The sequence below is a fragment of the Rhinolophus sinicus genome, chromosome 15 (genome assembly GCF_057876585.1).
Source record: "Rhinolophus sinicus isolate RSI-liver-muscle chromosome 15, RSI-T2T, whole genome shotgun sequence".
Lineage (NCBI taxonomy): Eukaryota > Metazoa > Chordata > Mammalia > Chiroptera > Rhinolophidae > Rhinolophus > Rhinolophus sinicus.
The window spans coordinates 14,146,784-14,172,264 of NC_142515.1; the positions used below are offsets into that span (position 1 = coordinate 14,146,784).

Consider the following 25,481-nt stretch of genomic DNA (forward strand, 5'->3'; position numbering starts at 1 on the left):
AGCACCCCTCCCTGGAGGGTCTTACAACTTGCTTTAGGGGAGAAGGTCAGAGAGGGGGTCCTTCTAGCACCTGCATTTCTCAAATTCTTTGAGCCTAAAATATTTAATATGCCAAGGTGCTATGTTTTAGGGCAACACGCCCTGAACCCTATCAAAAGCAACTTGCAGTCTCTTACACATTCCTTTTATATCACTCAATTTGACTCATGAAAGACTGTCTTCATTGAAAGAAACATCCTCCCCAAGGCTGAAGGGTTGTACCCATGACACAACAAATGGCCTTTTATAGATGTGTTTCCTGATGGCAAACGAGGGACCTCCAGCACTACAGAAATGCACAGCACTTACCTTCTTGCTTTTAATTTTTCTTTCTGTCTTTCTTTGTTTTTCTGCCCAGCGTCTCTATAAAGCAGCCGGGGAGGACGCAAGACACCAATACACAATGACTCTGGGTCTGCCCGAGTTTGTCCGAGCGAAAACCAACGCAGCCAATCTGAGTGACGTAAGCCTTTCTTGTTGCTGAAGTTCAAGCGTGCTCCAAAGCCATGTATGTCTGTGTCTGTGATGTGATCTAACAGTGACCCTGCCGGCATTCACAGAAACTGTAAAAAAAAAAAAAATGTGTCTTTTAAATGCTCATGTTAAATACACGTTTTCGCAAATGTGTTGCATACATGCATATCAGAGCCCACTACAGCTTGCGCTAATGAGATTTTCTTCGCAAAATAGAAAGCTCCTGCTTGTCAGAAATCGATCCTGGAACACTGTACTACAAATGAAAGGGGTAGCCTTTGTTCATTGATTCATGTAATTTTTTTTTTTTAAAAGAAGATCTACATGTGTTCCTACTGTAGGCAAAATACCAGGAGTCTTGGCGTAATCTCCGTGCTCAAGGCTACAAGCTGACAATAGACGCTCTACCCTTCCAGGCGGCTCGGGTCTCTGGAGATATAGCCAGTGATGTGAGTGGAATGATATGACCTTCCATCTTGCCTAATTTCTGTTAACTTCATGTAAAACAATGTCTACAGCTGATTTTCCTGAATTAAAGCAAATCTATCACCATGTGAGACAGGATGTCACCTGCAGAATATATTAGTTATGAATGAGATTCTTTGATGGAGGAAGGGAAAGAAAGCTTTTGTTAATGAGAAGCTAAATTCAGGCAGAGGCATCCAGCAGGAAGGGGATTAGATTTGTCTAGTTGCTGTGCCTCGGCCACCACCCCCGTAACGTGTAAACTGCCTATTGTCTAACTCCATTGTAATACAGCCCTAACACATCTCCCTCTGGCTCTCGGTAGTTTCACACGTTGGTGTTAGGATTTGGCTGCTGTGTTTCAGCCACTCTGTTGACAGCAGCCATAACTTTGGGACAGGAAGGTGACTTTCTCTTTCCCACAAACAAATCACAGAAAGTGTGGACTTCAAATAAATGGATCTTGTCTTTTGGGTTTAATGTTTTGCCAAGTGTGCATGGATAAGGCACACGTTTCTCTTTTACCCTTTTTGATAAATCCCTTTTGGCCACAGGACACATAAAGGGGCGTGGGGCCCTTACTTCAGTTCTGAGGATCTGGTTGTAATTAGAAAGGGGGAATGGAGGGATGCTTTAATTGTTCATCCCCCAGGAGGAAGCGTGCTCTCCGGCGAACCTCACTGTGGTTTTTCTTCTAATCATCACCTCCTAGTGTAAGAACAGGTGATTTTTCTAGGGTCTATGATGAAAACGCACAGATGGAATTCAAGCAGGCCCAGTGCCAGCCCTTGATTGGCTGCTCTTCCTCCTTCCAGTTTCTCTACAGACATGACTTTGTGAAGGAGCGAGGGAGGCTGATCGGCGCCCGGAGTGTACACGATGACCGGCGGCTCCAGCACTGCCAGCGGATGGGCCAGCTGCAGAGCGGGCACCAGTACAGGCGGGAGGCGGTGGGCAGCCAGGCCCAGTGCCACCTGCCCATGGACATGGTGCACCTGGTCCACGCCAGGAAGGCCCAGGCTCTGGCCAGCGACTATGACTACCGGACACGGTGCCACAAGTTCACGGCGCTGCCTGAAGACCTGAAGATGGCCTGGGCCAAGAAAGCTCACGCCCTGCAGAGTGAGGTAGGGAGAGCCTTGCGATCCACACACCAGCCCCCAACCTTCCTTCCCACCAAGGCTGGGTGTAAATCTCTGCTTCGTCCTTAACCTTTCAGACACCGACACCCCCCCCCAATCGTTCAACAAATATTTATTGAGCAGCTACTATGCACCATGCGTTATTCTTGGTGCTGATGATACAGCAGTCAACAAAAGAGTCAGAAGAACTCCTGTGCTTCCGTTATATAGGCAGGAGATAAAATATGATAAATAAAATGTTTCGTGTGTCGGAGGGTGGTACCTGCTATGGAGAGCAAGAAAGCAGGGCAGTGATGATGATAAGAGGAGAGTAATCGCGCTATAGCTGACACTCACTGACTGCTTCATGTTACTGTCACCCTTGCTGTAGTGCTGGGAGATGGGGACAGTTGTTACTTCTGTTTTAAAGAAGAGGTCATGTGGGAGGTGCCGAGGCAGGTCTACTGGCTCCAGAACCCACACTGTGCAACGTCCTGCTCTTACAGAAGGAGCTCACGGCAGGGAAGCCATGCTTTCTACAGCTCAGATGTCAACACTGAGGCCCAGAAAGAGGAGGCCCTCCTCTGAGCAAGGGCACCAAGCAAGGTGGTGGGTAGACCAGCCCTGCCCAGGTTGCAGTGGAAGGTTCTGGAGTCAGCTCCTCTAGTCAGTCCCTTGCCCCCTCCAACCTCATTTTCCTCAGCTGGAATGTGGTAATGACGATAATGTGGTGTGGTCCACGCTTGCAGGCTTCGCACACGTCGTCTCTCTAGGCCCCACGGCCTGCCCAGGAGGGAGGCACGCTCGTTCTAGAGCGTGACCCATGGAACGGTTGTCACATTAACCCTCATCATCCATATCGGAGTTTCTCAACTCTGCCATCTTTGACATTTGGGCTGGATGATTCTTTGTCGTAGGCGGTCTGTCCTGTGTATTACAGCATTCTGGCCTCTACCCACTAGATACCAATAGCACCCCATCCCCCACAGCGTGACAATCAAAAATGTCTTAAAATATTGCCAAATGTAGCTGCCGGACAAAAGTGCACCCACCTGAGAATCCAGCTCTCCGTTAAGAACTGTTCTATATGAAGCACTCAGCAGCGTGCCCATCCGTAGAGACCCGCCAGTGGCGCTCACTGGGGTTGTTTTGTTTCGTTTTGTTTTGTTTTGTTTAGGGGGGCTGAATAAGTTTTTATTGTGGAGATCTATTCTGAGTACTGTAGAATGTTTGGTGACTTTTTTATTTTTATATTTTTTCGTGTCCTTTTTTATTATATTAGTCTCAGGTGTACAAAATGTAATTAAATATATATGTGTATGTGTATATCACACACCATATATATATATATATATATATATATATATATATATATATATATATATTTACAGGAGTGCTAGCTGTTTTGACTATGTTCTCTGCACCAAGCCTTCCGATTCGGGTCACCCTCAGGCAGTGACTGCCTTTACTTTATTTATGGCACAGGCAGAGTATGGTGAACACATACTCGATGATTAATTATGATACAGTGATTGAACAAACTTAATGACCATCTAATTACTATTGCCATCTGCGTTGTTCGCCGTTAAGGTGAGTAGAGCAGGGTGAGTTCATTGGGCCGCACACAGGGAATGTGGTTTCTGACATGCAATGCACGGTCCACTTAGAAAGGCCGTCCTGCCGCCCCCAAAAGTAGCTCCCAGCACAACTCCGGTGCTCTTGTTAATGGCTTGTTCTGGGGCGGAGTGAATCCTTCTGGGACAGGACAGGCCCCTGAGGAAGACACAGAGGCCACCTGGGAGAAGGGAGGGGGCCCGACCTGGGAGCCCGAGGATGTGTGTTGGAAGCCCAGCCTTGTCACTTACTGGATGTGGGTCCTTGAGAAGTCTCTGTACTTTCTAGGCCCCCATTTCTCCATCAGAAAAGTAGGCTTCACTGGTATATGTTTGGAAAATGGTGGCATCAACATAATGTCAGGTTTTTATTTTACTAAGTAAGGAAAAAGAAAAAAACCCAAACACTACCTCAAGCTACCATTTATATCACTATTCTTTCTGAAAAGAAAGGTTATTTTAATACAAAAAACAAGTGAGAAAAAGCCTAAAAAGCAGAGTCCTTCCCAAGAAATGGTAGTTGGCAAACTGAGGCTAACATTTTACGAAACAAGACATGTATTAAAATTTTGAGTGCTGAGAAAGTATAGCTTAATTTTTAAATTACCATAGTATGCCTTATGCACTGTTTCTGAAACTTCGGCTTTGTTAATTTGGGGGTCCGGATTCCAAGATGCTGTGAACAGTAGACCCCACCATGTATGGAACACTTCCTCTGGGCCAGGCATTTGTTTAAATATTTTGCAGCAACTATCTCATGTAATATCTAGGCAGGTACTTCCATTTTTACAGATGCGGCAGCAAAGTCACTTATAATCTTAAGTGGCCTGCCCAGGGTCACAAGCTGGCAGGGAAATGACTTGCTCAAGACCAAACAGCATGTAAAAAAAAATGGTACACAGGGCTCTTGTCTCCTGACTCTGGGTTCAGTGCTCTTTGGCTCCCCCAGGTGGCTGGATTAGGAATCCAGGTACTCTGGCTCCTGAGGGCTCTCCTAACAGCTAACTACCAAAGTGGCTTCTCCAGAGGACAGCAGCTGGTGGCCCTTCTGAGACTGTAAACAATCATTGGAACACCACAATTGTTCTGTAGATGGCAATAAGAACCCCTCCTTTGCAGGATGGTGTGTGAACAGAATGAGATAATGAGTCTGAAGCAATACACACCTTATGCAAGGTAGTGATTTAAATGATTCTTATCAATATGACCCATATACCCTTCTCCAGCCACCTCCTGGGCGCAATTGTTTACACGATTCCTGTTAGAAATCAGGGTCTAAGATCTGCAGCTTGTGCCCTTGCCACACAGTCCTCCAAAATGGAGGTGCCGGGACACCCCACGTGTGAATCTGCAGGTGACTTCCAGGCCTTAATATGCGCAAGGAAAAACAGCGAGGCTGCCGCTTGGGGATTCAGTTGGGCAGCTCAAGAAGGTCTCTTATTATCTTAGAATCCTTCCAAACCATCTTTGGTTGCTGCTGCTTCTTGACTCTTCTCCTCCCTCCCTTTCTTTTATCATGAAGTCTGGGGCAGGCGTGTTGTTTTTAGGGTCTGCGTGAATAGTCAAAGCTGGGCTGGGAGCTGAAATATCAATAGACAATCCATTTGTGAGGGAGTCTGAGGCGCAGTCAGATCTTTGGGGAACCTGCATCTTGCTTTCTGACTTACCTGCGATCGTACTGTTCAGCTCAACAAAAGGCGAGTTGAAAGAGCGTTCCCCACTTCATCTTGATTATGAAAGGAGCAAGGCCGGGCTGTGAAGAGGCCCTGTAGGATTATTCTCTCTAACTTAGAAATGTATCCAATTTTCTCTGTTCTTTATCAGAGTGGAAGGCAAAAGCTTTGCCGGTGTAGACTGAAAGATCGCGGTCTAAAAAGCCATCTTACTGACATGGGGTTTTGAAACCTGCTCCTGAACCCGACTGATGTGTCTCCATGTGTCAGTTGGAAAGCAGAGTCGGATTTGCACACGGGCGTTACCCAGCAGACAGTAGATCAGAAATGGACTCTCTTTGAGGCCAGCTGTGAGGAACGCTGTGAATCCTGAAATGAAAGAAAACTAAAAAGGCTGAAAAGGCTGATTTCTGGAGCGATATTTTGCGTTACAGCACAGCTTATATCTAAATTAGAGAAATGCTATCAATTTCGTTTAAATCCAAATTTTAGATTTCCCGAGAGAGTCGTTTTCCTCCTTTAAAAAGGCCTAATTTCCATAAAGAGAAGAAAGAAAGCATTCATGAAACTGTCTCATCATAGGTAATGGAGGGCAGATCAAGGAATAGTCATAAGATTTAAGGTTTTAGGAGACCCCCCATCAGACCCCCCATCAAACAGTAAACATCATTTACTGTTTTCTCCCAAGAAAGATGCTGTAGTTTTCGTCCTCTGATCCCTTAAAAGGAGAAAAATGGGGAAAGCTTAGCCCATTTTTGCAACATAAGCAAATCACGAGTAATGAATGGCTGGAGGAGGGGTTAAACTGAGGCACGGAAAGATTAAAATGGCTTACACACTATGAGCCAGTTGTATCTAAGTTTCTTCCCGTTTTTAGAGTCCTGCTATAATTGTCCCCCCTGCCCCCACTACCACAAGGAAAAAACATAATCGAATGTGTAGAGAGGCTTTTGCCCCTGAATGCTGTCAGTGTTTTCATCAGAACATGGTTGTTACGACCTTCGCATCACAGAGAGAAACCGAGTCACGCTTTGGTAAAGTGATTTGCTCTGAGTCACAGCAGGTCCGACCCGGAGCTCAGAGATTTTAATCAGCTGAGAGTGTTAGTGTTTCCGTGTGGGTAGCTGGTCAGTCACGTGACTGCCGGAATGAACCGAAATCATCAGAGCTGGTCCTCAGGCGTGGGCCTGTCTCAGCTCTGTCTTTAAGTGGTCATTCTCATAGGGCATTACCTTCTGCTTCCAATCTGGCCACTCCACTGGTGAGGCCTTCTTGGATCTTGTGTATGATCCAGTGTTTAATTCCTGGCAGACTGCACAAACTCAGACATTAACTTAATGACGTGCTGATGGCGCTCTGAATGAAGATGTGGAAATGTGATGAAGCGTTCTTACGAATGCCCAGCAGGCTCAGACATGCCCCTGATACAAGCCAATGCTTTTCTTCCTGCAGTTGCGCTATAAGTCAGACCTGATGGGCATGAAGGGAACCGGATGGCTGGCGCTGAGTTCCCCACAGATTGACAGTGCAAGGAAGGCTGGAGAACTCATCAGTGAGGTACCATCAATCTGACTACCATAAATGCAACCTAGCGTCTGTTTCCTTCTGAAGAGGGAACCTGCTTATGGGGTGGAGGTCCCAAAAGGGCCCCATGGACCCTAGACTCCCAGTGTTTTTCTAGTGTCATTTGTAACCAAATCCCAAAGTGGAACAAGACTTCTCTCTGAATGAATTCACTCGCTGGGGAGTTAAAGACACACTCCAAATTGGACAGTGAAAAATGGAAGATGCATTAGCAGGTTCTCGAAGGATGAAGATGTGGAAATGTGATGATTATGTACAATTATGATATAAATTGGCCCATTATTTTCATGGAGGTGGGGTGCAGAATTTGCTACCCACCCACTAAGTTTACTCAGAGGGTCCAGTGTCCAGGGGTTCTCTGATTCTAGATAGTGTTTAAAGTTAAACACTGATCTTTCCGTTAACTGAACTCCCACCGTATTGATGGCCTGGGGATTCTTGCCCTGGGATTCTCCTCGAGAGTGGCCCTGCCTTCTGCAGTTTCTTGCTTGGACAGGGTCCCAGCAGGGCCACATGGATGCTCAATCCTGCCTTCTACTGAATTCCTTGTGACGAGTTCTAGTATTTTGCAGCCCCTTTTTTTTCAAGAGAGTAAATACCTGTAGAATGTTCTTTGTCACTGAAGTAGCGTGCATCTCTTCTGTATTCTTATTACGTGCCCACCAAGAAAAGGACTTGTTTTCCAGTGATCTCACTGGCAGATTTGGTACTGAGTAGGCAGGGTAAAGCTGCATTGGGGAAAAGGCACGCGATGTTCCACTATTTCATGGGAATTTTTGTCTTCCTCTTACAGACCAAATACCGCAAAAAACCAGACAGCATCAAGTTCACCTCGGTGGTTGACTCCCCGGACCTGGTTCATGCCAAAAACAGCTACATGCACTGCAATGAGGTGGGTGTTTTCTCATCACCCTTCCCAAGCACCCTGTAGTGGGTAATGCGGCTCAGTGGTCAGCGCTGAGGACCAGGAGCTCCCGCTAGGATAGATGTGAGTTCACCTGTCTGCTACCTGGGTCTCTTAGCCAGTGACTTAATTGCTTCTAACCTCAGTCTCCTTATTGGAAAGGCGGGTCAGGGTAGCAACCCTTTCATAAGATTAAGTGAATTAAATGAGGATTAAACAAGTAAAAGTACTTGAAGCTTTTAGCAAGTATCTGGAACATAGTAAGTCCTCAATAAATGCCCTTGTTAAGGCTTGATTCATAACAACAGCAGTAACAATCGTAAGTGTTATTGACAACCCCCTTAGCAGACACTGGATCAGATACGTCTTCATGTTGATAGATGGTAATGGAATTAGAAGTTTAACATAACCCAGTTAGAAAAAAAGAACAGCTGTATTAAAAGCTTCTTTCTACTTCACTCTCTATATGATTTAGCCCCGTTTCCTCTCTCCTGTATTTATTTCAAAGAAAAAGAAGTTAAATATCTTTTCTCTGGAACTGTCAAAGGATTCGACTCTACACACACAGTGACAAAGCTGCACCATTGTCACACAGAGTCCAAATGCTGGGCTGACCATTTCACATTTGGAAAGCCCAAATTGAATTTGGGAAAGGCACACAATATTAAATAGTAAATTTCCTCTCTAAAAATAGATGACTCAGACACTTCCTAAAATTGTTTGCAATCCTTAAATCGCTGCTCTCAAAATAGCAGCTAAGCTAAAGCTTGAGTTTTAAAATTATGTCTTCCGGGGACCCGCGTGGACTATGAAAACTTTAGTTTTCTGAATACCAATTAAGCTGTTTTATAAGAAAAGACTAAGTAGCTGTGTGTCTTCTTCTTAATGTTAAATAAGAATGGCAGAGAGGCCTCTTGTTACTAGTAAAAAGCTTAAACACTGCTCAGTTGCCAGGATTCACTGAGGTATCCATACTCCTGGTACTGTTTGTAGAGCACACAGGTATGACCAGGTATGGTTGTTTGTGGCCCGTTTGGAGCATGTCTTGATGAATATTTTAAATAGGGATTATTTAAAAGCAGCCACCCCACCTGGCCCTGGCCTCCCGGGCCCTCCATTAGACGGTAGGCTCTGGAGGGAGGCCGTTCACGTGAGTGCAGGCTGGGCTCTGCTCCTGTGGGGCAGGTGGGCACTCGAGTGGGGGGGCAGGGGAGGGGATCAGCTCGCTCCTCACCTGTGCTTTCAGCAAGCTCTACCTTGACCATGAGCCTGTCTTACCCGCAGCGCCTGTACAGGTCGGGGGACGCGGAATCTCTGCACAGATACACCCTGATCCCCGACCATCCCGATTTCACCAGAGCCCGCCTCAATGCCCTGCATCTGAGCGATGTAAGTGAACCAGCAGTTCATGAGGGTGTGCCTGTTTCTGTCAAGTTACCTGTGCCCAAACTGGATTTTATTTGTTAAAAAACAAACAAAAAAAAGTCTTAGGAAGGAAGACTTGGAACAGAAAGAATACTGGATTGAGAGTGGGACAAACTGCAGGTGTGACTTTGAGTCACTTTCCTTGCTGGGTCTCAGTTTCCTCAGCTGTAAAATGGGGATAGAGCTGGGCTAATAATACCTGTTCCTTCCAAGTCTACAATTCTGGTCCTGGACGTGGCTGCAAAGACCTCAGTGCTTTGCTGGGTTACAGTCGGAGAAGTGGCCCCTGGTCCTGGCAGGGATACATACCTGCTCTGTTTGTGTCCTGGACACCCCTCGCTAGCCATTCTGAGGGTAACTCTGGGGACAGAGTGGCTCTATCTCACCTGGCATTTTGGAAAGATGCTACAATTGTGGCCCATCGGGTCTAAATACAATTTGCTCCTTTGTGCGCTGGGCTGTGGCCTCCAACACTTCAGTTTCCCTTGGATGTGTGCCCTTTGCGTGCATAACCAAGATGCTGTTTCCTAAACCCAGGCTTGTTGTTAGCAGGGGTTGGAGGCCCCTGGTTGTAATAGAATAGGCGGCTGCTCAGCCAGCAAAGCTGTGATCCTGGGATAACAGGTAGCGAGGCGGCAGAATCAAAAGATGCTGTCAGATCAGAATAACACGGGCTGAGTGTGTCAGCCTGGGGCTGCGTGGGGCCTCCCAGAGTCGGCCATTCTTCCCTCCCTGGCCTGGCCATTGTGTCCTGGGGCTCCGTGCAGATCAACAGCTGCTACCGTTCACCCCAGAGGTGGCTGCCTCGCAGGGGATGGTGAGAAGCTCCTTCTAGTTAGCGTGTGTATTAGTTTGTTGCGTTTGTAAAGCCCTGTGGGATCCCACGCAGTGAATGCGACGGTGCTTTGTAAATATGAGTTATTATGACCATTTGAGGCTTTTGAGGGATGTGCGAGGGATAATTTTAGAACAGCAGCTCTGGTGGGCTGACCTCCCTCTGGGGAAGCGGGACCTCCCCCTCAGCAGAGCTCGGACAAAACATCGCCTCGTTAATGCTTCAAGGATGGGGGGGAAGGCCAGCCCTCCATGTGAGGAGCTACTGGAGGCCCCACACAGCCCTGGAAACTGGGATAAAGCTGCCCATCCGTGTGGGGTGCAGCCTCAGGAGGACCGCCACCTGGGCTGGGGACACAAGCTTCTCTCCTGTCACAGGAGACGCCGGCCTGTAGAGTCCTGGAGCTGAAATTAGCCACCAGGGCATGCAGACGTGGAGAACTCATGAACCTCTTTTGAAAGAGCAGTTCTTTGGGGGCGTGTAGAATACCCACAATTGGATCAAGTGCTCTGCGAGAAGGAAGTGGAGGGAAAGTGACCTTCCTGGGCAAAGAAAGCCATTGAGATGTGTCAGGCAGCCGAAATAACTAAAAATCAAATGACTCTAATGTGTGAGGATGAGGACAAAACTGTGCCCACTGTGATAAAGAAGAGGAATGCCCAGGGTTCCAAATCAAAGAGCCTGCGGAATCTAAAGACCCCCAGTGGCAAGGCACAAACCTCAACAGAATAAAACACTCAGGGAGGAAGTGGTGACAATCAAGCAAATAGTATACAGGGAGAAGTGAACAGGAGGAAGGGAGCCAATGCCTTGGGGACAACCCCAATGGCAGCCACGCTCTCTAGTTGACCCTCTGTTACAGAGACTCAGAAGCTGAGGTGCGTTGGATACCAAAGTGGGGGTGACATTGTAGTTTGATGCTGCGTAAAATTTGGTGTCATTCCCTGGTTTGGAGGCGCATATTAGGAAGGCACGACAGTCCCCTGGATCTCCAGGGAATGATAAGGGGGATGACTCTGTTGGCTACTCTAATATTTGTGGGACTCCGCCCCCCCAAAAAAAAACCCAGGGAGCACAGTGCTAAAGTAGATGGTCGATCAGTCATTTCCTGAGTGTGCCTCCCCTTCCGTGTGGCCCTCAGCCGTGCCCACTAAACTCCACAATAACCCAGTAAATCGAATCCCGTGAGCCCTGTTTGAGCTCCATCAATTAGATGATTATCCCAGTGGTTACTGGTTCTGTATTTCAAGGCCCTTGAACATAGTCAGCACTTGGCTCCTGATTTGCAGTGTTGGATGTTGGCATAGAGGCGATGTCATAGGTGAAGGTGGACAGCAGATGAAAATGATAAGCTCCACCGTGCTTGGCCCGAGCACTTCGCGGCCCCGTCGAGTTCCGGGCCCAGTGCTAGGATGGGTGGGGGCTTCAGCTTTTTATCCGCCACTGCTCCTTTGCTTGATTCCCCCCCCCCGCCCCCCTATAGAGCAGAGCCCCAGCCTTGACCTCTATTTCCCAGGGACAAAAGTGAGGTTCTTAAGGGCGCTCTGACCTGCTGTGGCTCAGAATGAGCGGGCCACCAACACTATCAGGGGCTGTCACTTTGTCATCTGCTGGTGATGTGCCTCTCCTGCGGTCTCCCTTCTCTGTGGCTGAATAAAGGACAGATCCTCCACTGGGATCTCCAGATGGTGCCTTTCATGGAGCCATTCCCTTATCTTGCAAAAAAAAAACAAAAACCTAGCGCCATGAAGACATGGGAGATTTTGATGCCTCTGCCGGTGTTATGCGTCTACCCGAGGACTCAGAGGTTATGATTACAGACTCCTGGCGGCTGTGTGAGAACAACTTGAAAAGGAAAAAAAATGAAAGAGGAAGATGTGAAATACACGGGTCAGGAACTCGGTCAGGTTCTTGACGACCAATTTAATTCAGGTGGAGTTTCTTCCCTCACTCAGTGCAGGCACCGAGGGTGCATATGGGCTGCAGCGTGCTTCCCAGTGATGGGGTGACATGGTGGCAAAGGCAGCCGAGGGGCCCCCAGGAAGTCAATGGATCTAATGAACCCATGGCTACCAGGACCCAAGGAGCAGCACTTTCAGCATGTGGGAAGTAGCGGAGTTCTTGAACTTGGAGTTCTGGCATCTATAAACTGCACATCTGAGGCATGAAAGTGATTGCAAACGCAGGAAGGGGTGGGGGTGGGGGCCTCTGAACCCAACAAGATGTGGCAAACGGGCCAGGCCCACAGAGCCCACGACCCACAAGAGCAGGGCATGATGCTTAGGTTGGGCTTTGAGCTGAAGCCCTTCCTTCATGGCCAGCGCCCCTGATCCCAGAGCTGGGGAGGTCCCCAGGATGGACAAGGGACCGTGGACCTTGCCATTCTAGGTACCAACAAGGCCGTGGGTACATGTTTAGGAGCTGCTCCCACGGCAGAACCAACACGCGGCAGACATGGAGTCACTCACTTCCTGCTCACTCATGTCTTTGTTTTCATTATCTAGAAAGTCTACCGAAACGCTTGGGAACAGACCCGGGCTGGTGGCTACGACTTTAGGCTGGATGCCATCCCATTCCAGACTGCCCGGGCGTCCCGGGAGATTGCCAGTGACGTAAGATCTCGTGCTCTCTCTCTCCCTCTATCACTGATAGGTTTTACTCTGGTTTCCCCACTTCTGTTGAAAGGCAAACCACCAGGAACTAACACTGAACAAGTATTTCTAGTGAAAGAAGAACATAGGTTTTACTTTCTAGAATCTTAGCCAGAAATATGGACTTGGGGAGGGTTGTATTTCCACTCCCTTGCTTTCAAAAGAACCACTCTTAAAAGTTGCTGTATGTGTTCCTAGAAGTCAATTAACACGTGATTGATTTGTTGATTTGCCATAAAGGGACTTCTTTTAGCTGAGGTGAAAGGGTTGAAAGAGATTAGGTTTTCGTTTCCAATTGCATGTGGTGCTGCCACGTATTAATCTCAGGCAGGAGGACCACATACTGGATTTTGATGGGTTGGAAATTTAAAAAGCAAAACAAAATGAATCCACTTCTTCAGATTGTTTGAGGACCACTGGACTAGGTCCCTGGAAGCTAGAAAGAATCAAAGGAGGAGTGGCTGCTAAGAGAACTGGGATACTTCTCTCCCTGCTGGATTGTGAATTACAGCAGCAATAATACCAGGAGCCACCACTCAGTGCCGGACATGACGCTAATTCCCCATCTCATTGAATTTTCTCAATGGGGTGGAGGTTTATTCTCCCATTTTATCAGATGGGCACATTGAGGCTCAGAGAGACTCAGCAACTGGCCCAAGGCCACACAGCTAGAAGGGAGCAGAGGGAGATACAGATGCCAGGTCTACTAGAATCCAAAGCTGTGCCCTAAACCCACTGCTGACCTTCCTGCAGAGCATCCTGTGGGTTGGCCCCCAGGGGAAAGGTGAGCACCCATGACCCATCTCTGCTCTTCTGACCTGCAGTTCCGGTACAAAGAAGCCTTCCTACGGGATCGGGGCCTGCAGATCGGGTACCGCAGCATCTATGATGACCCAAGGATGAGGCACTTCCTCAGTATCGGCAAACTCCAGAGTGACAATGAGTACAAGAAGGACTTTGCAAAGAGTCGGTCCCAGTTCCACAGCCGCCCAGACCAGCCCGGCTTCCTCCAGGCCAAGAGGAGCCAGCAGCTGGCCAGCGACGTGTGTTACAGGCAGCCCCTGCCCCAGCCCACCTGCGACCCGGAGCAGCTGGGCCTGAAGCACGCACAGAAGGTGCACCGGCTGCAGAGTGATGTAAGCTACCCTCACCTGCCTGGCCAAGGCCCTTCCTCTGGTGCCTCCTCAGAAGAGATGGCCGTAATCCCACATTCACGTTACCCCTGGGAGGAGCCAGGCTGAGAGAGAATCCAGGACACTTACTACTTTAGTTCTAGAAGAAATCATAACAATAGTTGCTATTTATTGAGTCCTTACTGTGAGCCATGCTCTGTGGCAAATGCTTTACAAGCATTGTGTATGTGGCCCTCACAACAACCCTGTTATTGGCCCATTTTACAGATGAGGGACGTGAGGCTTAGAGAGGTTAAGTAACTTACTCAAGATTACACAGCAAATGAGTAGCAGACCTGGGATACGAACCCCATCTGATTTGATGGGAGACCCCAAACTCTTGATTGCTATGCCACATTGTTTCCAAGAGATCTTAGCAATTACCTAACCCAGCCCTTGTGCTTTTCTCTTTGGGGGGAGCAGAACCCCAGAGATGGGAATTCACTGCCCTAAGGCCACAGTTAAGGTAGGAGCTCAGACTTGAACTAGGTCTCCCTACCCAGCACCTCCATTGTGGTTCCCATCACTTGAATAGAAAGATGCAAGGGACAGTGACATGCTGACCTGGCTCACAGCACATGGGGTCCTCAAGGTCAGAGTTCCTGCTTTAGATGAGTTTGCTCCCCATTGCCCTAGCTTTTCTAACAATACGTTGTCCATATCACAGCCACCTCTAAGCCTCTTCACCCTGTGGCCAAATCATCCCCAACCCTGCTGCCTTATTCATCTTGCTTCCCTCCTTCCCCCAAGGTCAAGTACAAATCAGACTTGAACCTGACCAGAGGTATTGGCTGGACCCCTCCTGGCTCCTACAAAGTGGAAATGGCTCGGCGGGCTGCAGAACTGGCCAACGCAAGGAGCCGGAGTCTCCAGGGGGCTTATGTAAGTAGCAAGCTGCAAACCTGCTCTGGCTTGCAGGGGCATGGGGAACGGCAAACTCATTGTGTCTTTTCAAACTTTATTTTTGGCCAAAGATCAGCTGGCTCGAAAGAAGCGTGAAATGCAGCTCGAGCAAGGCGCCTAATTTCATGGGTCTGAGATGACCAGGCGAATGACATGCGGGTTAAACTTCCTGCAGGGTTTTCTCTGAAGTCACAGCCATTAGTGGGGCAGAGACGAACCTGCCGAGGCTACATCAATCCTGGGCCACGGCAGCGCAGGCTGGGCTGCCTGCTTGCTCATTACACTCGCAGAAAGGGTCAGAGACTTGCTGGCTACAACAGTCTGGGTTTTGAACTCTACTTTGTTCAGAAGAAAGGCGTCGCGTCTAAATGAGAGATTGGTTTTGCTTCTTTCTCATTCTTGCCTTGAGGGTCCTTTTTCTCGGGAAGGGTGGAGGAGGGGAAAGGAAGGAGAGTGAACATTTTAAATGCTCCCAGGCATCTCAGACAGCTTGTCCTTGGATGGGGGGTGGGGGTGTGGAGCAGGGTGGGAGCTTCATTTTGACTCAGGGAGGTATGTTTGATTTCTGCAGGGGGGGCCAGAGGTTGTGCAGACTGGAGACAATCAGAGGGAGGATGTGAACCCCGATGCCTCTGAGATTCTACACGTCAAAAGAAGGAAGGCTCTGCTGTTGTGAGCCAGTGGTGTGCAGCCAGGATTCTCGAGAGAGAAGCTGGAGAGGAAAGTTGCACACCAGAGACACGGTTAGATGGCTTCAGCTTGAGCGAGCTGTAAAAATGGCCCCCCAGCCCATCCCCTGATCTGCCTTTATTCAAATAACAACTCTGTGAAAGCAGATGGAGAATGCTGTATTTGGGGTCCTCTGTCTAATACCTAGAAGTGGATGGCTGATTCTGTTGTGTACCTTGAAGGTCTGGGCTGAGGAATAAAGATATCAAGGTAACTTCCACTGATGCTGGCGTTCTGAAATCCCACATTTGCAAATGTCCGAGGTGGAGGCAGTCACTGAACACTGATTTTCTAGAAGATACCATAGTTTGAAGGGAAGCAAACATAATACATTTGGGGTTGATTCTGTCGTTTCTTGGGTGACTAGGACATGGTGGCAATGCTGGTCCAGGACACCCCAGGCCGGGCAGCCGTTGTCTCTGTGTAGAGCACGGCCACTTCACTGCATGGCCACCTGGAGACTCCAGGGGGGTGTCTGCTGCTGCCCACAATGCCTTGCCTTGTGTGGGCGCTGAGGAGGACGGGTTCTGGAGTTTGGAAGACACCTTAGAAGCTAGGCTTTCTGCATGGTGGCTTTGATCCAGTTCAGGAATTTGGTGACTTGGGTATAGACCCCTGGCTTCTTCCCACATTCCAGGCCCCAGCTAACTATCCCATACACATAGTAGGTGCCATTCTTCTCACAGGTCAGAGGGCCTCCGGAGTCACCCTAAGGGAAAAAGACACGGGAGTTCAGCTCTGTGAGTCAGAACACATTCGGAGACACCCCCACCTCCTACGAGGGGATGCCAGCGGGTGTTGGGGTGGGCTGCTCTGGACAGCGGTGATAAGATGCTTCCTGTGACTCATGTGACACAAGGCTCTGACGGGAGAGAAGCAAATACCAACCCATGTCCCTGAGTCAGTGAGGGCTGGGCAGAGAAGCCACAGGCCTGGGGCCACAGCACCACAGTCACACCCCGACTTTCTGACCCAGTCGCGACTTTCGGTAACACAGGTATCACTGCTGCGAGTTCTCAGGGGCCCTCGGCTTCTCAATCTGGCAGGGACCTGGGGGCTGGGCCCTATTTGGATAGAGCCCTTCCCAGACCCAGAGACACACACAGGATGGGGAAGGTGGGACTCAGACGCAGCCTGGCTTCGATGTTTAGCATGGTCTGTGGGGTTAGATCTTCTGGGTCCCAAATCAGCCCACCACCTGCTAACCAGCTGGGCCTCAGTTTCTCACAGTGTGAACTGTGAAGAGCAACAGAACTGTCCCCTCCCCTCCCAGCATTCTTGTGAGGACTAATGTTTGTAAGGTACATAGAACAGGCCTGCTTCCCACTAAGCCCCCAATTAAAGTGCTGAGGAGGAGGACAGTGAGGATGGAAGCGCACTATTGCTTATGCACCATGACCGATAGCATTTGTAATGCGTTCTCTCTTCTCATCTTAGCCACGACCTTGTGGTCGTACGGACACATCGTTTCCATCTTATAGATTAGCACCTGAGATTGGAGAAATAGTTAGGTGCAGTGGACTGAATGCTTGTGTCTCCCCCATGTCGGAGGCTAACCCCCGATGTGATGGTATTAGAGGGTGGGGCCTTTGGGAGGTGATTGGGTCACGAGGTTGGAGCCCTCATGCACAGGATTAGTGTTCTTCTAAAAGGGGCCCCAGAGAGCTCGCGCTCTCTCTCCACCAGGTGAGGACACAAGCAGTCAACAGTCTGCGGCCTGAAAGGGGCTTCTCAATAGAACTGACCTCAGACGTCCAGCCTCCAGAACTGTGAGAGATACATTTCTGTTGTTTAAGCCCCCAGGTCTACAGTAATTGTAGCAGCCCAAGATGACTGAGCCATTTGGTGACCGATGAATGTCATCAAGTAAAGGATAGAACCAGGTTTTAAACCCACGACTGTCTGTTTCCAATACGGAAGGGGGGCCTCTGCACCTGCGTCTTAGCAGCCCCAGTGCCCAGTGTAAGGTCCTGCCAGCCTCGCCTTCTCCAGGTGCCCTTAGAGTCTCTGACCTGGCAGGAGTCTTTCCCAGGCTTCTGAAGATTTCCCGCACAAATCATGGTCTCATCAATCATGTGGTCGTACAGTCGGCGGGAGTTGCACAAAGTATTGGCGATCAGCTTGACTTTGGCATCCAGGAGGTGGCGAGACCCCTCCCCTGTGAGACAGAGAAAGGAGGTCACCACTGTGGGGACCAAGCTGGTACCCACCCCACCAGAAGCCAGCAGCGGTAAGAAGAGGTCCACCAGCTCTGAGCTCAGGAAGGAAGACTTTTTCCAGGAGATGGTCAGAGAAGCCTCATCTTTCAAGGCTGGGGGCTCTTCGCCCACAGCCTTCACCATGGCTTCCTGGTCCTTCCGTGACGTGCTGTCACAATGGAGCAGAATCGTTGATTCCCTCCTCTGTCACCCCAACTAGACCGTGAGGTCGGGAGGGCAGGGAGGGTGTCTGAAACCGTTTTTAAACTTCTCATGCCTAGCAGAGGGAGGGCTGGGACACAGGCAATTCTTAATGATGGATGCATATCTCTGGTTGATTGTCTAGAGCATGGGTGTCCAAACTGTGGCCCACGGGCCAACTGCGGCCTGCGATCCATTGTTAATTGGCCCACAGCAAATTCCAAAAACATATTTAGTTTACTTAAATAAACCAGGTGAGGCAATACGTACTTCACCTCGAGTGAGTGGCCCAGCTGTTTGTGTATTTTACTGCATATGGCCCTTGGTGAAAAATGTTGAAAAAAGTTTGGACACCCCTGGTCTAGATGGACTGCTTTCCAGAGCAGACATTTCCTCCCCTGAAGAGCTTCTATTCTGCTCAATTTGCTCCGGTCAGTATGCTGATGTTGAAAGGTTTAGATGGACTACAATGAAGATCGCTACAAAAAGGGTTTCTGGTTAACCCTCCATCCAATTAAGCAAAAATCTTCTTTCCGCAAAGCCTTCTGACAAATTTGTATATTACATTTAACTTTCTTTATGACTACAGGCCTATTTCAAGGGATTCTTCCTTTCCATTATCAAGGACAAGATTTGTGGGGGAGAGAAATCCATTTGGAGTATTTGAGAAAGACTTACATTATATAAGATCCGGTCTTATATTAATTGTTGCTCCAACAGATGCATTAGAGCTGATGGTCCAGCTAGGTCTTATTTTCAGGGAAACACGGTATGTGGAGAGCCCTGATCAAAGCATTGTTGAAGAGGCAAAGATGAATGAGACCTGACCCCCGCCCTCCAGGGGCTAACTTAATGACTATTTCTATAGAATTCTATTATCTCCTATTGGCATGATTCCAAACCTAGGAGGTAAATAGGGATATTGGAGAACTAAAACTCAGCTGTTGAGTGACAAAACCAAGAATCTAACAGATCTGACTCCAAAATTCATCATTTCCCTCTACCACCCCCAATCTACCCTCTTTCCGATCTACCTAGGGAAGGAAAAAGGTCTTCATGAACACAGTATCAATGCTTGATGAAAGTCAAGGATCTCGGGGTATGAGCCAGGGGCAGATACGGAGCTCAGGAAACACTCCTTGGAGGTGATGAGATTTAACTAGAGCTTGAGAGATGAGGCAATCTCTTTCGATAACACACTTTGAATATAACACTGATTTCAAGTTCAGAACAGCAGTTGAGCTTGACTCTTTTTACTCTGGTTGAAGTAACTCACCTGAATCTCAGTAGAAAGCTTGGCTAGACTCACCTGTTTCTGTAACACCCCAGCCAGAGATGTGGCATTCGGTCCCAGAGGGAAAGGGACCATCAGGCAAACATACAGTCTTCACATATTTGGATTCCAGAGCACAGTGACCATTCACGGGCTTTAGCTTGAGCAAAGCTAGGTATAGAGAGAAAGGGGAAATGGGGGGTGATATCCTCTTTGTCAAAGAAGGAAAGTGGTTGTAGCAAAGCCCCACCTCCAATGCCTGAAAAACTTCTTCCTCTGTCATTTCATTCTTTTAAGTTCTACCTGGGGAGGAGTGACATTTCAGGCTGAGAGTAATACCAAGAAATAATAGTTGAGTTTAAAATCATTCCTAATTCATTTTTTAAAAAACAGCCTTTAGGAGGGGAAAGAAAGATCTTGAGGAAGGAGAAAGAGTAAGAGGTACCATGAATAGAGAGCTGAGCAGTAAGCAGCTTACATATGTCATTGCCTATAGGTGCAAGTCGTGCACAGGGACACATGCCCATCATGTCACTTAACACAAAGGAAGCTGAGAGTTGTATGCCAGTGTTCCCATTTTATAGATGAACAAACTGAGGCTAAGAGAAGTGAAGCTGGCTAGTAAGTGGGGGGGCTAGAATTCAAGGCTGAGCTCTTTCCACAACACAATGTTCCTAGCATCTCTTCCCCTCGATTTAAGAGCTTGTGCACATTTATCCACAACACTAGCCTTTAAGAATTAAAAAGCTCTGGAATAAGTTCTCTACGGAGTCTATGAGGGACCAAACAGAACCAAACCTCAGTTTTCCGTCAGTAGAGAAATCCACCCAGGACAAGACCCACGGGAGATCCACGCTAGAAGAGACTTGCCAATGTCATTGTGGGGAATCTCGTCTCTTTCATTATACTGGCTGTACTTGAATATCTTCTCTACCCCGAAGGTCTGCTCATGGGATTCTGTCTTCTTCAGGTCCTGGTCCCCTAGCACCACTCTTAGATTCCTGGCTTTTGTGCTGCAAGGGAAAGTAAGACGGTTAGGAACTAGCCTGGCACTTACGAGACTGGAGGCAAGCTCTGGCTCTGCTCCTACCGTGTTTCCCCGGAAATAAGACCTAACCGGAAAATAAGCCCTAGCATGATTTTTCAGGATGACATCCCCTGCACATAAGCCCTAATGTGTCTTTTGGAGCAAACCTGAATATAAGCCTCGGTGTTATTTTTGGGGAAACACGGTAGTGAGCTGTGTGATCTTTGACAAATGACCTTCTGCAGCCTTAGCATCGTCCTCTGTAACCATCATCTGGTTCACAGAACTCTGCTGTGTGGTCTAAATGAGATAAGGTGAGGAGCCTGCTTTATTAATGGAACAGTTTCTAAATACAAGCTGTAAATTGAATGTATCTCATGTTTCCTGGGAGACTTCTCATTCCCCATGGGATTTGCTAAAGAGCAGCCAATTAGCATCTTGAACAAATATTCTTGGTAGATGCTAATGATTGCATGTTTGACCTCTCTTGAGGAACACCTCCTAGAATCCCTAAATAAATTGCTTAATAACAGGGTGGACTGGAAGCCCTTCAAGCCATCATCAAAACCTGGGCTATATGGGACCAGCCCTCACCATGAACTTGGGGGACTCAGAGGAGGTGGTGAGTTTTCAGGCTCCCAGTAGGTTCTGATGACTCTGAGTCACACAGGAGTTGTGACTGATGACACCTGACTGGAGAGGTCAGATGGCATCAAAAGGGAGCATGTTATTTTCTCAGTCCAGGGCAGGACTGAAGAGGTTAAGGAAGCAGGTAGATCTGGGTTCAAATCCCACCTTCCTACTTATTTTCCACAGGACTTAAGGCAAGGTGCAAACCTTCCCAAGACTCAGGGTCCTCCCTTATTTATGAAATGAGAATAACAATCAACTCTCTCTGAGCACCTGCTCTGTACGAAGACCTGTTCTAGGCATTGGGGACAGAATAGTTAATAATAGATAAAAATCCCTGTCCTCCCTCAGCTTGTCTTCTGGTAGATAGCTTTGAGAATTAAATGTCATGTAATTCAAAGGTAAGCATTCTAGACATCATAGCTCTTTCCCATCTGGTTTTAAGGATCCACTCTTTTGCCCTTGGAGCTAGATCAGAGCCACGAATCCTGCCAGACGCGCCAAGATGCTGGTCAGATGGGAAGAGGAGAACACCCACAGAGACTCAGGTCACCCCGGCCTTGCTCCTAGCAGGCACCTACTCAGTGCAGTGGGCAGCAGTAAGCACCCAGCAGGGGTGGATCAGCGCCCCCCCACAGAAGTGCCCCTGGTGCATGAAGACGCTCAGTGGCTCCAAGGTCTGCAGCGACGCTTGCCATGGGTGCTTGCCCGCTGTGCTCTTAAAGCCTCCATAGATTCTCTTGATTTTCCTGTCTGCTATCTCGGTCTTCCCGCATGAGTCAAACCCCAGAAGCTCGGTCAAGGGCTCTGTGGGGCTCCTCTCTGGGTCGGTAATGTCTGTAGGACACAAGAAAGACAAATCACACTGCTCACCCTCCCTCCAGGTCCTCAGAAGGACCTTGTCAGAAATTTGACACCGAGTCCCTCAGCTTAGCAAGTATTCAGAGCTAAGAGACTGGTGCCCACAAGGTGGTCATGTAGTAGGTTCACAATTAACATTTGTTGAATACATTGATTAATATAAAGCAAGTCTGTAGAATTAACGGTGAAGACGTTGGTTTTTCATTCTTTTTTCAACATGTATACACACACAAAGGTGTGTGTATATGAATATAAATCCATCATGAGTGTGTACTTAGCTATTCATTAATCCACAGATATATTTGGGAGCCTTTTTCAGTGTATAGGGAAAGATACCGAGATGAAGTAGAGTGGGGGAAATAAATCATTTGCACAGATAACTGTCATACAAAGGAGAGAGTGATAAGTATTATAAGGGTGGTACCCTGTTCCATTCCAGGGGTCTATAAGGAGGGAGAGATAATACTGCTCTTGGGAGATCACAAAGGACTTCCTGGAGGAAGGGCTACTCGAGTTAGTTCTCAAGGAATGGTTGAATATGGACAAGAGCAGATATGGATGGAGTATTACAGATAGAGGTGACCATGAGAGCACAGGCGCGGACGTGCAACTGTCCAAGGAGGTAATTCCGTTGATCAGGGTAAGACAGTGCATCATTCTAGATGTGGGTAAAGAGGTGGACCAGGACAGCCTGACAGGAAGACTGTGAGGCTGAAATTCAGACCATGCTGCATCCTGGGAGGCTATGGGGGCCCAGCCAGTGTTTGATCACCATTGTACACCGAGGGCCTGGCATACTACCTGGCACACAACACACACTTGATAAATAATTGCCGAGTGCACTGACTTGGCGTCAGGAAATGTGAGTTTACATGTGGCCCACTGGCCTGAATTGACAAAGGTATCCAGGCCTGCTTAGCATCTTAAGAGGGGAGCAGAGGATCAGGCACTTGGGTTGTCACCGGGACGGGGATTGGTAAAGCAGATGTGATGGGAGGACAGGGTGGGAGAGGGGGTGCCAGGAACATCTGTCTAAGGATCTGCGTCCTCCCCACTACCAGGGCCTCTAGATAGCCATGAACTCACCTTGGGCTGAGCAGGCTGAGATGTCACAGTACTCCCATTTCACCTTTGCATCGTTGACTTTAATGAAACACCAGGGCATTTTATCTCCATCTGGGTTTCTAAAATATAAAACAAAACAACCCAGGGTCAAGGCTTGGTGAACCCAGTTGACCTCGTTAAAGGACCTTTGGGTAAGAGAGTTCTTGTGTACCCCCGGGACCAAATATGGACCCTGGCATATAAAGACAGTTACAGTTTTTAGCAAAACCTTAACTTCCAATGACCAGAGAGTAGTTCACAAGCCCCGTGCCAGGTCCATGGGACACAGTAAATATTTTGTAGGAAAAGAAATGTGATCCCTATTGAAGATCCTTCTTTGTCAAGAAAATGAAATAGCCACAGAAATATGGTGAGAGTAGGGCTCCTCTCCCCCAAACTCCGAATTCCATGCATGGTAACTCTCTAAGGAAGCCTACCAAGGGGTCACCCCAAAGACGGCTCCATGAAGGGTGAAAGTGGAAGATAACTTCTGCTTTGTGCAAGGGAAATCCTCTTGCTTAATAGAACCAGTTTAAAGACATACAAAGAACTCCAGCCCCTTATATGTAGATCATGAATGTCCTTGACCTTGGTTAGACAATGAACAGGAAGCCAGCAGAATGGTCTGAACGCAGCAGAAGGGGAAGAAGATAACTCGGCATTATCTTACTCGGGAAAACCTGCACTTCCTAGTGGCAGAGACTGTAAAGCTCACCAGATATTTTGTTTTCTCCTCTATATTTCTCCCTTGAAGGTATGTGGTACCTTATAACTATTTCTGGCCAATAAAATATGTGTGCAGAGATGACATGGCACTTCCAGGTTGAGGTAGTAAAATAGAACCAAAAAACCTACCCCCCAAAACCCAAAATTCATGTTCCATTTCCTAGTCTCTTCTTATCTTTCCTGGGCATTTGAGTCACTTTGTGGAGCAGAATCCTCTCCACCCAACCACCAACCCATATGACACATGTAGCATTAGTAAGAAATAAACTTTGATGTATTCAAGCCACTGAGATTTGGGGGTTGTTTGTTACAGCAGCATAACCTAACCTGTCCTGAGTATGAAAATCTTCCTAGAAAAAAAGCAATGAGTTTCAGTGTTCCATCCCAACATTTCTAAGCTGGCCCAGGAAAACTAGGAGCAGAGGAAAGAGACAAGCCAACTCTTACACTAATAAGCAGCAGGTAATTTTTACCTGCAGAAGTTGTGCTCCCCAATCCCGTGGGTCTCAGCATCCTCCATAAACACATTGTAATGCTCCTGCAAGAGGAGGTGGGAGTTCCAGTAAAGGCATGAGTGCTGGTTGATTGTCTTACTCACTTGCCCTCGGTAAGAGTAGCCATCACCAACATAGCAGTCATCAGGACCTCAGAGAGAACAGGCAGGGATGTGAGAACTGCGAGCAGCTAGCACACTGCTCCTAAAAGGACTCTGAAGGTGTACCAGGTGGTGAGAGGATTTGGCCTGAATATTGATCATCTGGAGATTTTACTACAAAGTCCCAGGAAAAAAAGATGCCTTGAATATTTCACATTTAACCCAGCTTAAAAACATAAAATATAGTGGTTTTTTTGGGGCGGTGAGGTGGGGACTTAATTCCTTAATTTTGGCTCACCTAAGACCTAGGGGCAGATGGATTGAGGCCCAGGGGATGCCCAGGTATATCTGATTTGCCTGCACTACATTGCAGTTTATTACTTTCTCCACACGGAGCAAGATGCACCCTATGCCCTCAGGTTAGAAGGCTGAGGCAATAGCAGAGTTTGGGAAGCTTGACTTGAATCCCATTCTGGAAACAAAATCCAAACAGAAAAAGATTCCAGAGGCCTTGCTTGTAGCCCTGAGTTTCTGCTGAAGTGGTGGCAGAGACTCATACCTATTTCACAGAATCTCCCCTTGAACTGTTCAGGACAGTGACAGGTAAACTTGGATCTCCGCCGCTGCCGGGAGCACGTGCCGCCATTTTGGCAGGGGTTTGGCCTGCACACAGGAACCACTGTGAACACAGGAAGGCTCTTCAGAAGGAGGGGCAGCCTCATCTGAGATGATGAGGAGACACTGATGGCACTCGGTGTCCATCCTTTCACACAAGGTGGGTCACCCAAGGGGAAAGACAGACCCACCAACACTCTAGTAAATGTACACATACATTTTAAGAACATATACAAACAGATGAAGCACTGTGATGGAGCCCATGTACAAAAGTGTATATAAGTAGATGAGTTATGCAGTAAGGAACAGCAAGGGGCATGAACTGGGAAGGAATTTGGGGATCAGCGTGAGCTCAGTTGACACTTGGCTCTGCCCCTGTATAGCTGTACGACTGTGGGCAAGTTAGTCAGCCTCTCTGAACTTCCATCTCCTCATCTGTAAAACTCTTCCTTGCAGTGTTTCTGCAAGGAAGACTGTGAGGGAGAACGTAAATCTCTTGGGACAATACCTGACTCACAGTGAATTGATACAGATTTAGTTCCCTACATGGGCCACTCTAAGAATAGACAAGGGCCCACTTCCTGAAGGAAGCGAATTTCAAGATGCTTCTTTTTGGATGGGACGGGGCACAGATCAGTCGGTTCTCGGTAACTCTCCAGGGAT

The 25,481-nt window shown here is 48.0% G+C and overlaps 2 protein-coding genes across 6 annotated transcripts in view; one reads left to right on the plus strand and one right to left on the minus strand.

Annotated features, from left to right (window-relative positions):
* NRAP (nebulin related anchoring protein) overlaps window positions 1-15,808 on the plus strand; it is a 67,636-nt gene extending 51,828 nt beyond the window's left edge. For all 5 annotated transcript variants that reach the window (XM_019725185.3, XM_019725184.3, XM_088791856.1 and 2 more), the window contains 10 exons: window positions 398-502; window positions 855-962; window positions 1,794-2,105; window positions 6,838-6,942; window positions 7,763-7,861; window positions 9,158-9,262; window positions 12,638-12,745; window positions 13,609-13,920; window positions 14,707-14,838; window positions 15,431-15,808. In XM_019725185.3, coding sequence (XP_019580744.3) covers window positions 398-502; window positions 855-962; window positions 1,794-2,105; window positions 6,838-6,942; window positions 7,763-7,861; window positions 9,158-9,262; window positions 12,638-12,745; window positions 13,609-13,920; window positions 14,707-14,838; window positions 15,431-15,535 — 1,491 coding nt within the window. In that variant the 3' untranslated portion in view covers window positions 15,536-15,808. The remainder of the gene's footprint in view (window positions 1-397; window positions 503-854; window positions 963-1,793; window positions 2,106-6,837; window positions 6,943-7,762; window positions 7,862-9,157; window positions 9,263-12,637; window positions 12,746-13,608; window positions 13,921-14,706; window positions 14,839-15,430) is intronic.
* Window positions 15,692-25,481, minus strand: part of HABP2 (hyaluronan binding protein 2) — a 33,244-nt gene continuing 23,454 nt past the window's right edge. Inside the window, exons 7-14 of the mRNA XM_019725188.3 lie at window positions 24,763-24,882; window positions 24,082-24,253; window positions 22,865-22,962; window positions 21,499-21,754; window positions 20,131-20,273; window positions 19,297-19,431; window positions 17,601-17,746; window positions 15,692-16,297 (exon numbers count right to left, since the gene is read on the minus strand). Of these exons, the coding sequence (XP_019580747.3) occupies window positions 16,142-16,297; window positions 17,601-17,746; window positions 19,297-19,431; window positions 20,131-20,273; window positions 21,499-21,754; window positions 22,865-22,962; window positions 24,082-24,253; window positions 24,763-24,882 (1,226 nt within the window). The 3' untranslated portion in view covers window positions 15,692-16,141. The remainder of the gene's footprint in view (window positions 16,298-17,600; window positions 17,747-19,296; window positions 19,432-20,130; window positions 20,274-21,498; window positions 21,755-22,864; window positions 22,963-24,081; window positions 24,254-24,762; window positions 24,883-25,481) is intronic.